The 18,185-nt window shown below is 37.8% G+C and overlaps 1 protein-coding gene across 4 annotated transcripts in view; it reads right to left on the bottom strand.

Annotated features, from left to right (window-relative positions):
• Window positions 1-608: 608 nt before the first annotated feature.
• The window catches only part of IL33 (interleukin 33), a 47,787-nt gene continuing 30,210 nt past the window's right edge, over window positions 609-18,185 (bottom strand). For 3 of the 4 annotated variants that reach the window (XM_060013455.1, XM_060013454.1, XM_060013456.1), the window contains 7 exons: window positions 14,072-14,179; window positions 7,803-7,928; window positions 7,116-7,256; window positions 5,868-5,975; window positions 4,903-4,953; window positions 3,911-4,008; window positions 609-2,547 (listed from right to left, as the gene is read on the bottom strand). In XM_060013455.1, coding sequence (XP_059869438.1) covers window positions 2,341-2,547; window positions 3,911-4,008; window positions 4,903-4,953; window positions 5,868-5,975; window positions 7,116-7,256; window positions 7,803-7,928; window positions 14,072-14,168 — 828 coding nt within the window. In that variant the 5' untranslated portion in view covers window positions 14,169-14,179 and the 3' untranslated portion in view covers window positions 609-2,340. The remainder of the gene's footprint in view (window positions 2,548-3,910; window positions 4,009-4,902; window positions 4,954-5,867; window positions 5,976-7,115; window positions 7,257-7,802; window positions 7,929-14,071; window positions 14,180-18,185) is intronic. The other variant, XM_069540723.1, reaches the window with a different exon arrangement.

The raw sequence follows: 18,185 nt of genomic DNA, 5'->3' as shown, positions 1-18,185 counted from the left end.
TGGAAAATATTTTTTTAAAAAAGGAAAATTAAACTTGTAAAATAAGATAACCTGATTGAAAGATATCTAAATAAGCAGTTGGAAGTCCCAGGTTAAAGTTTTAATGCAAGTGTATGTTGGCTGTTTGATCTTGGGTAAAAGTCACTGAATACCTCCTTTGTACTGGCCACCATGATGGGCACTATGAGTACAAAGGTGAAAAAGACACAGTCTCTTCTCTGAAAAATCTTACTTAATTTTTTTTTTTTTTTTTCGGTACGAGGGCCTCTCACTGTTGTGGCCTCTCCCGTTGCGGAGCACAGGCTCTGGACGCGCCGGCTCAGCGGCCATGGCTCACGGGCCTAGCCGTTCCGCGGCATGTGGGATCTTCCCGGACTGGGTCATGAATCCGTGTCCCCTGCATCGGCAGGCGGACTCTCAACCACTGCGCCACCAGGGAAGCCCCTTACTTAATTTTGAATCACCAAAAATATTAGACAAATGACCTACTCCACTTACCAACATTGATGGATTGGTGTATGCTTACTTTCACTTAAGAATTTCACAATATGAGTCATTTTATCATAAAATCATTATCGTCTCACATACTTTTGAAAAATACAGTTTATTCAAGAATATGAACAATGTAATGGATATATTTGGTTACTTAATAATAATCGTTTAAGTATATCATACAGATACACATGGTCAACATTTAGTGTTTTTCAGAGGGAGTGATATAGATTCTGCTTTTATTTTTGTCTCTATAGTAAAATTATTGACAAAGTAATGAATCAAAGATATATTGTTCTATAATTGTTTGCACTCATACAGTAATTCTCAGCCTCTTTTATTTTATGTTCCATCAACAGTTATATTCAATATATCTCAACAAATTAAAAAGCCGACACTTTCAGAAAAAGTCATTTTATAAGTATTCTGTCATTATGTTTGTCATTTATTATCAGTATTACACCTGTGAAGAATTACAGTAGAAATTGCTAAGGTTTTAAAATAAGCAAAAATTATTTAGTAGTTGAGAAATGTTATTATATGGTTGAGTATAAACTTTAGTACCTTAGTAGCAATAAAACACAAAGACGTTTAATGAAGAATACTGCCATAAATAGGTTTACATAAAATTCTACACCATCAGGTAGAAAAAGCAGAATAACAATGTTGGCATTCAGAGGTCAGGTTACGTGGAAGTGAGGTCAGGGGGTGCAGAAGGACACAGATGGTCAAAAGAAATGGAGAAAGAACAGAAGTCAAGTGAATATTCCATAGTAAGCAGGGTTATTGGGAAGCTAAACAACAAAAGGCCTTGTGCATGTCGGAAGAAAGGATGAGAAGAAATTTTGTCCAAGGTAATGAATATATCAAAAGTCATAGATTCCTGGAAGCCAGGGTCAGAAGAACATATGAAGGATAACCAGTTATTGAAAGTGTAATGTTAATCCTATGTCCCGTCTAAGCTCTAGTAGGTTAGAGGACTTATGTCCACACCATGGTACTTGGAACCCATGGTACTTGGAACCCATGGTACTGGGATGCCCAAACATATATTGTGGCTCAGTGCTTTTAAAAATATTCTAGTTTGTTAGATATTCCTAATAATTTCAATTTCATGTCTGAACTAAAATTTATTTCACTTTCTAATGTAAGAATGCCTTGCTTAAAGTTAACTCAGTCTATAAAAATCAGAATTTTAAAAGTGAGTTAGAGGTGAAATTATTCACTTTTAAAATACTAGATTTGTTTTCCTTAATTTTTAAATTATCCTTGCCTTTTCACATATTTATATTACCTGTCTAACTATATAGGCATCTGAAGTTTCGGTATTTACAAACTTGGTGTTTTATTCCAGTTGTGAAATGGTAAATCTGTGTAGCTTCCAGTTGTTTTTTTTTATTAGTGGCTCTAGTGTTTGAGGCTATTATTTGGAACGAGGGAGAATTATGTCCCTATGTAGCTCTTTAAGTTGATCCCTGTCTAAAGCAAAATTGCGGATCAGTCCCTTTGCTTCTCCCCAGAGGTCTCAGCTCAAAATATGAAGAAGTTCTTTCAGGACTGAAAGAGGAAAAATGTAAAGGTCAGGCTGTATCTCTTCAGAATGCTGGCAAATCTCTTTACCAATATGCTATTTAATATACCAGTACTTGTACTGAATATGCAGTGATACAGAGGGAAATAAAAAACAGAACTGAAGGATTATAAAAAATATTTTTATACATAATAAGGAAAACATTCCTCAGCATACTAAACATTCCATTTCCCTTCATGTTATCTGTCTCTTTATCGCTTATCCTTTCTCCAGTGGTAGCTGTTTGGACTACTCAACCCAAGATCCGCAGCTTTCCATCATATTAAGTTTGAGAGCTTAAATATGGTATTCTCTTCATTTGAATCCTCAGGGTGTTCCCCTCGTTTAATAAGAGCTAGGTGGTTATCCTTTACTCCTAGAAACACTCCAGGATTGCTCTTACATTCAAATGAAACACATTGGGAGGTCTCCTCATGAAGGACAAAGAAGGCCTGTTCTGGCAATTGGTTTTCACATTTTTGTAGCTGAGGAAGACAAGAGAGAAAGTAACCAATATGTGAGTTGGAAGTCCAGAGTCAACTTTACATCCCTGTATTGGAAACTAAAGGAGAATAATTATTCATAACTTGATATTTCTAACAAGCCTGCTTACTGAGAAGGGGATGGGAGGTGGGGAAGAAATGAGCAGAGGGCCAAAGTAGGGGGATTTGATTTGATTCACTGATAGTATATTTTGAGAGACATGATGGCTTAGAATGAATGGATCTGGATGCAGTATTTCTGGATTCATACTTCTCTTTTGCCATGTAGTATCTCTGAGACCTGGACACTTTGCTTTACCTTTCAAGCCTCAGTTTTTTAGTGTAGCCAGTTTTCTAGATCGGTCAACTCCCAACTTACCCACAGATACATGAGTGATAGAAAATGATTATTATTTTAAGTTATTAAGTGTTAGGGATGGTTTGTTACACAGCAAACCTAACCAATACAATAACTTCATAAGAGAGTTATTGTGAGAATTAAATGAGATAGTACTTGTAAAACCTTTAGCACACTTCTTGGTATATAATAAAGCTCAGTAGGGGTCAGCACTTATTATTGAGTAGTTATATATGCCAAACACTATTATATATACTTAGGAATGTTTTGTTAAGGGAGATGCTGATTACCATCCAGAGTTTATATTAATACCTTGCATGGCTATATTAGTTAGCTCTATATATTTATATAATTTATCTTCTATATTATACTTTAATGTTTTCTTCCTTGTGTCCACTTCGGCTTGTTTGTTCCTCAAGATGTTTATAATTCTTCATCATGACCAATATAATACTGCTATTTACTAACTGAAGAAGACAATGCAGTGAATCCTATGATTAAAATGTAGATTATTATGTTATCTATATATCTTGGCATGTGGAAATGACTCTCCCTTTAGCAGTCTCAGAGTATAAAATTAGTTTTTCAATTGCCTAAGAAAACCATATTTTACAAGGAAATACTTCCTGGAAGAACACAGTAGTTCCTACAGCCAAATAGAAAGGATTCAAGTCATTCTATATAGCAGTGCTTCTCAAACTTTAATGTACCTATGAATCTCCTGGAGATTTGTTAAAATGCTGATTTCGATTCAGTTGTGAGGGAGCCTGAAAGTCTACATTTCTAAAAAGCTCCCAGGCAATGCTGTACTGCTGGCAGAGATCAAACTTTCAGTAGCAAGGCTACACATGCCATTTCACTCCCTTCCATGTTCCAGAAGCAAGTTATTAATCATAACTGATTTTGTTTTATGTACAATAGCACAAACAAAACTTCTTCTTCAAAGTACCCCAAATCTGCACAGATGAGTAGAGTCAGTCATGACAGTTAGGTGCATATTTCTATTACCTCCACAGAATGCTCCTTACTGTTGGCATGCAGCAAGAAGTCTTTGTCTTTTGTGGGGCTCAGGTTTACCATTAACTTCCGATGATCACCACCACCTTCTTGCAATTAAAAAATGCAAATTATAAAGTTAAGAATTGTAACTCATTTTAATTTAAATGAATTTAACACCCAGGAAAAGAGTCCAAGATGTCATATAAAATAACTATTTCATTCAACAACACATCTCTTAGAAATACTTGTACCCAGATGAAACTAAAGAGTCATTGGACAGTAAGGGGTAATTCTAAGTCCCCTTAGGAGAGAGGTTAGTTTTCTTATATACTATTAGAATACTAGTAGAATTGTGAGTCTCATGGGTGTTGCTCTAGTTGTCAGCTTCCCTGTCTGCATAGAAGGCCACTGATGGTTGTCCCCCAATATCCAACTCCTCTTTTTGTGTAATAATAGAATGTTTCCCAGCCTGCCTTCTTGTAGCTAAGTGTAGCAATATGTCTAAGTTCTGAGCAATATAAGGTGAATAGAAGTGTCAGGTGCAACTTCCAGGTTGCGTCCTTAAAGGGAAATAGAACTCAAATAATACATCTGTCTTCCTCTGTCCTGCTGAATGGATATTTTCATGGTGGCAAGGAATCTTGAACCATGTGGATGTTGGCAGAGCCACAAAGAGAAAAGGAGCTGGGTCTGGGCAACCTGTTGAGCAGAACTGCCATTCCAGCCCTGGCTAAAACAGAAATAAAGTTTTGTATAACTTAAGACACTATTATTCTGAATCTCTGTTAAATGTAGCCAAACCTTTATCCTAATTATTAAACTGCAAAATGGATGAGATGGAGTATATCAGTTTAGAATCTTAGATCCAAGATTTTTACCATGAATTTGGGCTGGAGAGAACCTTCTGAGACTGCTTTCCTTTCCCATGGAGAATTTTTGGATTTGTCTTTACCCTAAATTTAGGAATTCAAGCACTAGAGCTACCCAGCTTTCGAAATTACCTGTTTCACTTGAGGGGAATTGGGAATCATAGTAACGGAGTAACACCTTGTCTGAAAGAGAATGCATAAAATCCCTTTGGTGAGATACAATTTTATCAAATGGTTCAGTTTCAACATATATATAACATCAGAGAACATCCTCTTCTTTTATTGTATATCAATAAAAGCAAAACTTCTGTGGTTTTGAGAAAGGTCTTAAAAATGTATAAATATATTCTGAGGAATTCTCCAACAATGTTGGTATTAAAATATTTAAAATGTTGTTCATAGCACTGGTATATTCTTTTACTAGGGTTTATACTTTAGTGATACTGATAAAGCTGGAAAGACCTAGTAGATAATTTAGCGATAGCAAGTATATGTGGTACCTCTTTCCACATTTCACAACAGATACCACTTCTCAGTATCATCCTTCTCCCCTGATGAATCCTGAATAAGCTTTTTTTTTTTTTTAACTTATTTTATTTATTTATTTTTGGCTGCTTTGGGCTTTTGTTGCTGCACGGGCTTTCTCTAGTTGTGGCAAGCAGGGGCTACACTTCGTTGCAGTGCACGGGCTTCTCATCGCGGTGGCCTCTCTTGCTGCAGAGCACGGGCTCTAGGCGCATGGACTTCAGTAGTTGTGGCTCGCGGGCTCTAGTGCGCAGACTCAGTAGTTGTGGCACACAGGCTTAGTTGCTCCGTGGCATGTGGGATTCTCCCGGACCAGGGCTCAAACCCATGTCCCCTGCATTGGCAGGCAGATTCTTAACCACTGCGCCACCAGGGAAGCCCCCTGAATAAGCTTCTGAATCCTCCTCAATATAGTGATATTCAAGCATCCCCTGCCAATGCATTGGAGTTAGCACATAGCATGAAATCTATTTGCCATGTCTGAGTTAATCTATTGTTTATGGTTTGGTAAATTTATTTTTTTACTTTACTAGTCATCATTATATCATTAAAGACAAAAGGAAATATTCTACCTTTCTCTTGGTCTTTTCCTAAGTCTTCAACATAGATCTCATAATTTCCATCCTCGAAAACAAAAGTAATGTATTGATCGTTGTATGTACTCAGGGAAGCAGAATGTTCTGTAACAAGTAAAAATCTTGTCATTAAGAATTCAAAAACCTTGTTTCCATGAAAAATCTTTTAGAAATTAAAAAAAAGCTTTCTCAATAGGTTGTGTTTGTTTCTGCAATTTGAGCTGCACTTTGTCCATCACTGTTGGACAGATGAAAGCCTCTGGCACAAGCTTAATGTAGCTAAAAGGCTGAGGTGTGCCACCTGAATGGGATTAAAGATGCTAGCATCCTGCATGAAGGCCATGGTAGGCCATGTTAGTGTGCTTATGGGAGGGTTTAGTGGGGAGAAAGAAGCTGGAAAAGTTATAGAGTTTGCCTGAGGAAACCTCTGCTTCCTGACTCCACATGATCTAGGGAACTATGGGCAAGAAGGGGCTGTATTTTGATAGACATGGATAAGTGAATACCCATCTGTAAAGCATGGAGTTACTCAGAGACTTTCAACAGTCCTGGAGAATGCAGGTGTGAGCCTCATTCTGTCTTCTGGCTAAATAACAGTGACACTTAAAGCAGTACTCTCAATTTTTTTTTAATATACGAGCACACATAGAAAATGATAATATTTCTACAGCATGTTGGGGTAAACTGGAGCAGATTTAGAAACTACATATATAGGTCCTGGAGGAAAAAATCGTATTTTCTTTATAGTATAGAATTATGCTAAAGAAAATAATATATAAAAAATTAAGAATATTAAATATTGAATATTTGCACAAGTATGTGATATAATTTAAAACCATTTTAACAACTATTTAAAATACTTGAGTTGAAATTATATTTAAAAAATATAATAGCTCTTCCTTTTCTTTCATTGTCAAAATGTTGAAGTTCGGGGAGATAATATGGTTTTTCCCCTAAAGGATAATGTATTTTTCTCAGGAATAATGTATATGAAATTCCAATCCATAGCAAGCATTTCAAAATAATAATGGAATGCTAACTGTAGAACGCACATGCATTGTTAGAGCAACTACCCTGTACTTAGTTTGGATACCACTACATGGGCACATCAGCAACAAATGGACAGAAGTTTCTGATATATTTACATGAAATTGTAGACTTGGGGCTGCTTCCTGGAGTGGCATTTCCAAGGTCCGTGTCTTACCTCCCTCCTCACCCTCACACCACCCCTGTGACCAGTCTTACCTTTGATACTTGGAAGACCAGTTGCTGTAGTATATTTCTGGACCCTAGTTTTATCGAAGGCGAAGCTCTTCACAGACGGTCCAAGGTGTTCCAGCTCCTGACAGGCAGCGAATACCAGATGTTTCTCTTTGTACATTTTAGCTGCAGGATAGGTGTAGGAATAAGACTGGACTGTCAGTCCTCACTCTGTGCAGACCCCTCTCCCATCTCTCCTTTGAGGATTTCCAGTCTAGGCTGCTTGCTGACAATGATGAATGACCCCAGGATTTCAGTCACCCCATGGTCTGAAGGAATCAATACCTCCTATACACTTATATCCCAATAGGGCACACCCGCTGGAGTCCAGGCAAAAGAAAACTAGTCACCCATGGTCTCAACACCCAAAAGGCAACCACTATCCATTTTAGTTTACTTCCTTTAAATGAAAAAAATAAAAATATTGTAAATATATTTATAATTTTGTATCCTCTATTTTTACTTAATATTATAGCATAACCATTTCTCCCATGCTATTAAAAACTCTATATGCCCTTCTGAAAATGGCTAAAAAATAGTTCATCATCCTTACTCTTTTCCAGAAGGAATTTGGATGAGGGAAAAATTTATGTATCTTGATGTGGTAAGTGAAGGCAAATAGATGCCCATCATTACGTTGAAAAATTATCAGGAAATGCAGTTTCTCCTTACCTGTTCTTGGTGAATGCCTTTTGGTGGTTTCTTTCCTAAAGTAACAGGTCTTCTTTTCTATTTTAAGGCCAGAGCGTAGCTGCATAAAGACCATGGGGCAAACTTCTTCAGCCTTCTGTTGGGATTCTGAGCAATTGAAAAAATTGTGATACCATTTCATTCCATCCATCTTTATCCTTTTACAAACCCTGAGTGTACCAGACCAAGAAAGCAACTACAGGTCCACAGTATCTTATCAGAAACCTTGGGGCCAGTTGTGTTTCAAAATTCAGAGTTTATTACATTTTAAGATTGTCATGTAGACCATATATTGTATATACCTAGAACACCCAGCAGGGACTAGGGAAGCACCTCATAATAAAAAATTTTATAGTGAAACAGGAAAATTTACATAAAGTGAAATAAATAAAGACCTCATGTGGTTCAGGTCAGGATTTAGCTGTCAAATGAGTTCAGGTCATATTTTGCTGTCAAATGAGATACGAAAAACTTTAGGTCTTTAGAAAAGATTTTGGTTTCAAAATTGGTTTAAGGGAGTGTGGATCTACATCCAACATATAGCAATTTTTGCCTAACTGAGCGGGAGCTCTTTGATCATATGAAATCTACAATCATTTCTACTTATCTAGAGTATACTTTTAATAATTTTGGAGAGATGACTATAGTCTATAAAAGTTATTGATACTAAAAATAGCCGACCATGTTAGGGAGCTTTCTGCCTATGTTTTCTTCTAGGAGTTTTGTGGTTTCAGGTCTTACGTTTAAGTCTTTAATCCATTGGGCGTTAATTTTTGTGAGTGGTGTAGATAGGAGTTAGGTTTCATTCTTTTACATGTTATTATCCAGTTTTCCTAGCACCATTTATTGAAGAGACCATCTTTTCTCCATTGAGTATTTTTGACTCCCTTGTCAAATATTAGTGTGTCTACAGTGGGCCAAGCACTGTACTGATAATTCTACATACTGTTGCCTTTAACCCTTCACAAATAATATTGCAAGGTAGGTATTATTCTCTTTGTTTTACAGATGATAATTTGAAGTTCTTAGCATTCACAACACTTGCCCAAGGTTACAGGTCTGGTGAGAAGATGTGACTCAAGTGTGTCTAATATCAAAGCTATGCTTCCATCTACCTCCATCTAAAAAAAATGCTACACTACAACTTTAGGGAATAGCAAAATGCAAACTGAAATTAAATCAGTTGAAGTAAAAAAAATATAATCAGTTATTCAGTAATTCTGATTTCATTTATCCAAATAAAAATTAAAATCTCAAATAAAACATTAAATTTGTCACTTGGAAATCATAAAAAGCCTTTCAAAGTCAAATAGAAAAGAAACACTTGAGTCATAGGATCTCAATTTCCAACATTATAGTAAATGAATTATCAAGCAATTTATGCAATGTAGCCAAATTTCAATTATTGACAGTAATTCAGAAAATGAAAATAATTCCTTGTGATTTGAGACCCATTCTATGATTTTTTTTTATTCTCAAGAAGATTTGCCTTCCTAATATGCTTTTCAAAGTTAAGTGGAATAAACTTTTGTTAGTTACTGTTTTGAATTATCTATATCTTACTTCCAATTCAGATGGGCATCTACCTTTAAGTATCTTCAACTGTCTGAACAGGGAAAGGCCATTAAATCATACTCATTCACCCTGGAAATCCCTAATATTCCTTTATAATACAGATATGTCAGCTACAGTATCTCACATTTATATAGTGCAAAGATAATTTACAAAGCTGTGCCAGAGCCAACACTGAACTTGGTCTCCTGACAACTAATTTAATACAATATGTCATTAATTGCATGTTTTGTGCTGGTCTTAGCCTGTCAATAACCAATGTTGTTTTCGGACTGGCTGTTAAGGTTCTTATTATGATTGCAAGATGACCTTCAGCAATAACCATCAGGAAACTGAAGAAATAAAGGTTAATTAATTATAGGATCTGTAAATTACACTGCATATCTGGGACCCCACAGAGAAGTCACAGGTAGAGAGGGTACACGGGTGTGGGGTTCTGCTTTTATTGGGGTTGAGGGTGGGAGCCTAGGATAGCGAGAGCTCACTATTTATTGGTGAATTTAAAACATAAAGGCAGGAATTTAAAGTGTGGGAAGAGAAAAAAAGAAAGTAGTCCAAATGGCCAGTTATGAAAATCAACCAAGATCTCCTTTTCTTTATCTAGTCTTGTGGCTGGCCATGTATTTATTTGAGATAGCCATCTTTGAAGTAGATGCCTCTTTGTAGTGGATACCTCTTTGAAGTGCATGCCTCAGCAATCAAAGCTTAAGTCGGGCACTTGCATTACAAAATAGAAAAACAAAATCCACCTGTCAGGGTTTACACTATACTGTATCACATCGTCTCTTCAGAGTTAAAAGGCATAAGATGATGCTCTAAGCATGCTCATTCCTGTATGCTTCTCATTATGTGTAGCATCCCATGAGGTATCCCATGCCAGGTATGTCTAATATTGAGAGTGGACTCTTTGGGGAGGAGGATATGGGTCTTGGGTAGTTAGAAGTGAGGGTCATAGCACTGGGGAAATATTATGGATGTAGAAAAAGAGAATTGAGGGCTAAATATGTGAATGTAAGGGCTAGCATCTAGTGAGACAAACACTAGGTATAATTCCTTGGGGGATGACTGTGTTTGAAGTATTTAAAATACTTTACATTGGGAGAGTTTGGAAGAAGGTATACTTTGGTATTCGGGGCAGCTGAAACTGTGGTGTGAGGGTTGTGTTCTTGGGAGGAAAGCATGAAGCGGTCATGGCCTTATGAACTCTGTAGAAGAGAGTGTTCCACTAGGGTCAAAAGGCGAGCTCAAACTTATGAAAAGGCTGTTGCCATTTCCTGTGTCTCCATCCTGCTTGATATCTGAGGGCAGTGTATTTATATGGCTTTTAAGGAAATTCTCATAAACAGTTTCATCATAGCAACTGCATGATGAAATCCCTCAGGCATTTCTGGTGAGTAAATGGGAATGGGCCTGGAAATCTTTTTGTAGAGCCAGACCACAGCTGGCAGGAACTACAGAAGGGAATCACTTCATCTTTCATTTTTTCCCCAAACACTAATTTTACCAAGGTCTCTTTGCCCTGTTTACTACCTTTGACCCATTTGTTGCATTTGACTTGGGGACCACTTCCTTCTTTGAACCCTTCTTCCCTTGTTGTATCAGCTGTCTCCTTGGATTCTCCTTGTTTCCCTCTGATCAGTCCATCTCTGTCTCTTTGTTAGTTCTTCCTTCTCTGCCTGATCCTAAAACGCTGGTGTTCCTGAAGGTTTTGTCCTTTGCCTTTTTTTCTCACTCTAGGCTTTCTTTCTGGGCAATCTTGCTTGCTCCAATGACTTCAATCATCTTTTTCTATGTTGATGACTCCCCAAACTGTAACTCTACCTTTGGTCTGTCTCCTGAGCTTTATATCTGTTGCTCTTTCTCTACAGAAATTTTGATGCCACAGGGCATTTTGACTAAAGTTACCTTAAAGCATGTCTATTTCTATCTACGTAGAGCCTTCTGAATTCTGGACATCTCTACCTGAATGACATACACATACCCCAAATGCAAATATACTCATAATAAAAAAACAACTTCTTTATCTTTTACCCCCAATATATTCCTCCATAATTCCCTATCTTTAAAAACAGTACCTCTATCTGCCGTTATCTGCCCAATTTTTAAATCAGAAAGCTGAGAATTATCCATTTTCCCCTCTCTCTATCCTTCAATTTATTCGGTTTACCTTACTGATTTCACTTTCTGAACGTATCTGAATTTTAGTCTTTCCATTCTGCCATCTTAGGTCAGGCCCTCATCACCAGACCCCTAAGATGAATGCAGTAGACCTCTGATCAGTTTCTATTTCTACTCTTGCCTGCTTGCTCCATCTTCACTACCACCAACATGGTCTTTCCAAAATAAAAATGTCTTGTTTTTCCTCAATTAAACATTTTCAGTTGGTTCCCTACTGTCCACAGGATAAAGTGAAAGCTCCTTCACTGTAACAGAAGATCTTCTGTGGAGAGCTGCAAACTAAAGGGGGTGATCCCTACTCAGTTCTACCTTCAACTATTGTCATGTAGGGATATGGGCCCATTTGTTGCTAGATCTTCAGATTTTTTGAGAGAAACCACACATTCAGACTTTTATGCAAAATCTCCCAATTTTTAAATGTTGTCTCAATTAAAAAACAACAGTAATACTATTCAGGCCAACTAAAATACTCCTGCTGGATGGATATGTCCCAGAGCTCCCATATTGTGACCTCTGGATAGATACATAAGGACACTGTATTTTCAGGGCAGGGAAAGGGTTGATGGATATGGGGGAGAGGAATTAACAGAGGAGAATGGCCTGACCCTGAGGAGTAGCTTCCTAGAAACAGGGAAGGAGATGAGTTTGGGGAGAGGCTTTCCTCTAGCTCATGAAGTCCCGTACCCTGTTGGCACTAGAGGTGAAATGCCCTGGTGCTGACCAGAACTCATGTGGGACCTGACTGTATGGATACCTGTAGTGGTTGGGTATTGCGTTTTATGGCTTTGTGATTGTGTAAGATCCTGCTAGCCCAGGGGAGGAGAAGGAATTAAAATGAACTTTGTTGTTTGGGGGCTCAGAGCAGTTTATATAGAAAAATAAGATGTGACATTTTTGAAAAGCAGTTCATACCTGTCACACACCACACAGGGATCTGTTGAAATTTTAGCCAGGAGTGTTTAAATAATGACAATTATAGTATTAAACTGAGCCAATATTGTTGGAAGGGAAAATCTGCTAAGGAACCATAAAAATAATGCGATGAGATTTGGGATTATCTTTATCATTGTTTCTCTGAATGGTGTAAATAAGCAGTTAGGGCCACTGAACCCCGACAGGTGGGGTTACATTTTCATTTTCCATCAATGCCAGAAACTCTGATGTATATTCCAGCCTGCTCCCTCCCTCATTCCAGTATCTACATAGAGCCCACATCTCCTAGGGTACAAAGAAAATTCATTTTTTATTAAGAGGGAATTTGGAGACACAGAGTCACTTCTAATGAGTCACTGTTCCTGCAAGGAGCATTTTGACTCAGACATAAATAAAAGAACTAACTTAGCTGTGATTTCCTGGTGATTCAGAAACCGCAGTCCAATTACTGGTTTTCCTACTTACAAAAGAAGAGCATGGGTGGGCCAGAGCCTCAGGGAGACAGAAATGATATTCTTTAACACTGCTTTCTCTTCTCGCCTAAAATGTTCAGGGAAATGCAGAAGAGCACAAAGGACAAAGATATGCCAGTCCCCACTACCATTTCTCATGCTGTATTTTCTTTCTGGTCCACCAGAGCTCTGTTAATTCTTTTGTGTTACTGCTCTCAAATGAAAAACATGAGAATAAATTTGCATAATTCTTTTCTAGGATAAGTAATTTTAAGAATCAAAGATGTTAATAGTCCTTTGATTTTAAAGGTAAGGCTACTACCTGACTTAGTTACCTTTCAACTTATTCCAAACCCTTTGAGTTTGCAATTGGACAGACTTGAGCATCATTTGGTCAATTCTGCTTTATTTGGGTCCTGGATTATGCAAATATATTTGCTTGTTATTCTCTCCTTTATCAGAAGTCTCAAGTCAAGACCACAAGCTCGATATACCAAAGGTCTTAATAAATGTTTGTTGAATAAAAGTGGGTCCGTTTAAATTTTTGTTAGGAAATCTGGGAAAAAGGTTTTGGGATTTGGTGGCAGGAAGTATGGGTAGAGAAGGGGTTAATATGAAGGGCCATAATTACGTTTATCACTATTAGCAGGTTTAAGTCATCTGAGCCACTCCTGTTCTGTGATATATCAAATAAGCAAAAGTTGGCCAGATATAGTCTGTTTAAAACCAGCACTGGGCTTCCCTGGTGGCGCAATGGTTGAGAGTCCGCCTGCCGATGCAGGGGACACGGGTTCGTGCCCCGGTCCGGGAAGATCCCACATGCCGCGGAGCGGCTGGGCCCGTGAGCCATGGCCGCTGAGCCTGCGCCTCCGGAGCCTGTGCTCCGCAACGGGAGAGGCCATAACAGTGAGAGGCCCACGTACCGCAAAAAACAAAACAAAACAAAACAAAACAGCACTGACTGTGTTACACATGTATGAGCCATCCCTTTCAATTTCAGCTCTTGTATTCTTAGTAGTTTTTGGTAAGGTAGAATGTATAAACATTGGAATAATAAAGATTTGGTAACAGGTAAAAAATAGTGTGTAAAACAATCAGAAAGGCTTAAGTCCTTACTTCTCAACTTGGGAGATTTTACCAAGGCTTTGCCTGCTGAGCTGTTCATCTTTGCTGGGGAAATTTTGGTGGTTGAATACTTCATTTCAGGCTTCATTTTTCAGGCTTCTGTTGGATTAACATATAACATAGTTCAATTGTCTCAACTTGAAAACAAACAGAAACAACTGTGGCTAACTCAGTATAAAATTGATAACATAGCCACATAGAGAAAATAATAATTTCAGTAAAGTTTGAACATCATATTCTGAATATATATCTATACTAGAAGTATAGTGAGAGGACAAAAAGAACTGTAAAGAAATCTTAAACTTTACTTTCTGGGTTTGTTGTTAGTGGAAATATTGGTATTGAAATTCTGAGATTGTTTTTGCTATACTATGGAATAAAACAAATGTATTGGTGTTATAGGATTTTCACTGCAGGGAAAAGGAGATATAAATATAAAATAAAAGAAGAAGGGAAAATCTCTGTAGTGTTAAATTTGAATTACCAATATCAGTGTGCCCATATCTTAGTTTCTACATATTTTCTCCACTAAAAGGAGCCAGGATTCTAGATCTGGGCTGGGAAAGTAGAAGTGAACATTGAGTACCTTGTTGTGCCATAAAGCAGTGAGTCATTAAAAAATTAGTGAGATTGTGTCAAAAGGACACAGGAGCCCCTTTGAAGGGTCTCCTGCTGGGCAAATTTGTCATAGTTTGTGCATCAAAAAAAGTGATGGTTGCTACCTGGGCTCTTTGGTGGGGCTAATGGCAGACTCTGGGAGGGCTCACGCCAAGGAGTACTTCCCAGAACTTCTGCTGCCAGTGTCCTTGTCCCCATGGTGAGCCACAGCCTCCCCTCACCTCAGCAGGAGACCCTCCAACACTAGCAGCCATGTGGATGACAGGCTCTTGGTGCTCCAGCCGGGTGTCAGGGCTGTGCCTCTGAGGTGGCAGAGCCAAGTTCAGGACACTGGTCCACAAGAGACCTCCCAGCTCCACGTAATATCAAATGGCAAAAATCTCCCAGAGATCTCCAACTCTGACCCAGCTTCACTCAATGGCCAGCAAACTACAGTGCTGGACACCCTATGCCAAACAACTAGTAAGACAGGAACACAACCCCACCCATTAGCAGAGAGGGTACCTAAAATCATAATAAGGCCACATACACCCCAAAACACACCACCAGACGTGGACCTGCCCACCAGAAAGACAAGATCCAGCCTCATCCACCAGAATACAGGCACTTGTTGCCTCCACCAGGAAGCCTACACAACCCAATGAACCAAACTTAGCCACTGGAGACAGACACCAAAAACAACGGGAACTACAAACCTGCAGCCTGCAAAAAGGAGACCCCAAACACAGTAAGTTAAGCAAAATAAGAAGACAGAGAGACACACAGCAGATGAAGGAGCAAGGCAAAAAACCACCAGACCAAACAAATGAAGAGGAAATAGGAAGTCTACCCGAAAAACAATTCAGAATAATGATAGTAAAGATGATCCAAAATCTTGGAAATAGAATGGTGAAAATACAAGAAACGTTTAACAAGGACCTAGAAGAACAAGAGCAAACAGTGATGAACAACACGATAAATGAAATTAAAAATTCTCTAGAAGGGATCAATAGTGGAATAACTGAGGCAGAAGAACGGAGAAGTGACCTGGAAGATAAAATAGTGGAAATAACTACTGCAGAGCAGAATAAAGAAAAAAGAATGAGAAGAATTGAGGACAGTCTCAGAGACCTCTGGGACAATATTAAAGAAACCAACATTCGAATTACGGGGGTCCCAGAAGAAGAAGAGAAAAAGAAAGGGACTGAGAAAATATTTGAAGAGATTATAGTTGAAAAGTTCCCTAATATGGGAAAGGAAATAGTCAATCAAGTCCAGGAAGCACAGAGAGTCCCATACAGGTTAAATCCAAGGAAAAACACAACAAGACACATATTAATCAAACTATCAAAAATTAAATACAAAGAAAAAATATTAAAAGTAGCAAGGGAAAAAGAACAAATAACACACAAGGCAATCCCCATACGGTTAACAGTTGATCTTTCAGCAGAAACTCTGCAAGCCAGAAGGGAGTGGCAGGACATATTTAAAATGATGAAGGAGAAAAACCTACAACCAAGATTACTCTACTCAGCAAGGATCTCAATCACATTTGACTGAGAAATTAAAACCTTTACAGACAAGCAAAAGCAAAGAGAATTCAGCACCACCAAAGCAGCTTTACAACAAATGCTAAAGGAATTGTCTAGGCAGGAAACACAAGAGAAGGAAAAGACCTACAATAACAAACCCCCCAAAATTAAGAAAATGGTAATCGGAACATATATATTGATAATTACCTTAAATGTAAATGGATTAAATGCTCCAACCAAAAGACATAGACTGGCTGAACGGATGCAAAAACAAGACCCATATATGTGCTGTCAACAAGAGACCCACTTCAGACCTAGGGACACATACAAACTCAAAGTGTGGGGATGGAAAAAGATATTCCATGCAAATGGAAATCAGAAGAAAGCTGGAGTAGCAATTCTCATAGCAGACATAATAGACTTTAAAATAACAACTATTACAAGAGACAAAGAAAGAGACTACATAATGATCAAGGGATCAATCCAAGAGGAAGATATAAAAATTGTAGATATTTCTGCGCCCAACATAGCATTTCCCTTATGTATTGAGGTGCTCCTATCAGCCATAAAAGGGGAAATTGACAGTAACACAATAAGAGTAGGGGACTTTAACACCCCACTTTCACCAATGGACAGATCATCCAAAATGAAAATAAATAAGGAAACACAAGCTTTAAATGATACATTAAACAAGATGGACTTAATTGATATTTACAGGACATTCCATCCAAAAACAACAGAATACACGTTTTTCTCAAGTGCTCATGGAACATTCTCCAGGATAGATCATATCTTGGGTCACAAGTCAAGCCTTGGTAAATTTAAGAAAATTGAAATCATATCAAGTATCTTTTCTGACCACAATGTTATGAGACTAGATATCAATTACAGGAAAAATCTGTAAAAAATACAAACACATGGAGGCTAAACAAAACACTACTTAATAACCAAGAGATCACTGAAGAAATCAAGGAGGTAATCAAAAAATACCTAGAAAAAAATGACAATGGAGACACAACAACTGAAAACCTATGGGATGCAGCAAAAGCAGTTCTAAGAGGGAACTTTATAGCAATACAGTCCTACCTTAAGAAACAAGAAACATCTCAAACAAACAACCTAACCTTACACCTAAAGCAATTAGAGAAAGAAGAACAAAAAAACCCCAAAGCTAGCAGAAGGAAAGAAATCATAAGGATCAGATCAGTAATAAATGACAAAGAAATGAAGGAAAAGATAGCAAAGATCAATAAAACTAAAAGCTGGTTCTTTGAGAAGATAAACAAAATTGATAAACCATTAGCCAGACTCATCAAGAAAAACAGGGAGAAGACTCAAATAAATAGAATTAGAAATGAAAAAGCAGAAGTAAAAACTGACACTGCAGAAATACAAAAGATCATGAGAGATTACTACAAGCAACTATATGCCAATAAAATGGACAACCTGGAAGAAATGGACAAATTCTTAGAAATGCACAACCTGCTGAGACTGAACCAAGAAGAAATAGAAAATATGAACAGACCAATCACAAGCACTGAAGTTGAAACTGTGAATAAATATCTTCCAACAAACAAAAGCCCAGGACCAGATGGCTTCATAGCGAATGCTATCAAACATTTAGAGAAGAGCTATCACCTGTCCTTCTCAAAGTCTCCCAAAATATAATAGAGGGAGGAAAGCTCCAAAACTCATTCTACGAGGCCACCATCACCCTGATACCAAAACCAGACAAAGATGACACAAAGAAAGAAAACTACAGACCAATATCACTGATGAACATAGACGTAAAAATCCTCAACAAAATACTAGCAAACAGAATCCAACAGCACATTAAAAGGATCATACAGCATGGTCAAGTGGGGTTTATCCCAGGAATGCAAGGATTCTTCAATATACGCAAATCAATCAATGTGATACACCATATTAACAAATTGAAGGAGAAAAACCATATGATCATCTCAATAGACGCAGAG

The sequence above is a fragment of the Delphinus delphis genome, chromosome 6 (genome assembly GCF_949987515.2).
Source record: "Delphinus delphis chromosome 6, mDelDel1.2, whole genome shotgun sequence".
Taxonomy (NCBI): Eukaryota; Metazoa; Chordata; class Mammalia; order Artiodactyla; family Delphinidae; genus Delphinus; species Delphinus delphis.
Note: the sequence above shows the minus strand (reverse complement) of the source record. Positions and strands in the feature narration are given on the sequence as shown.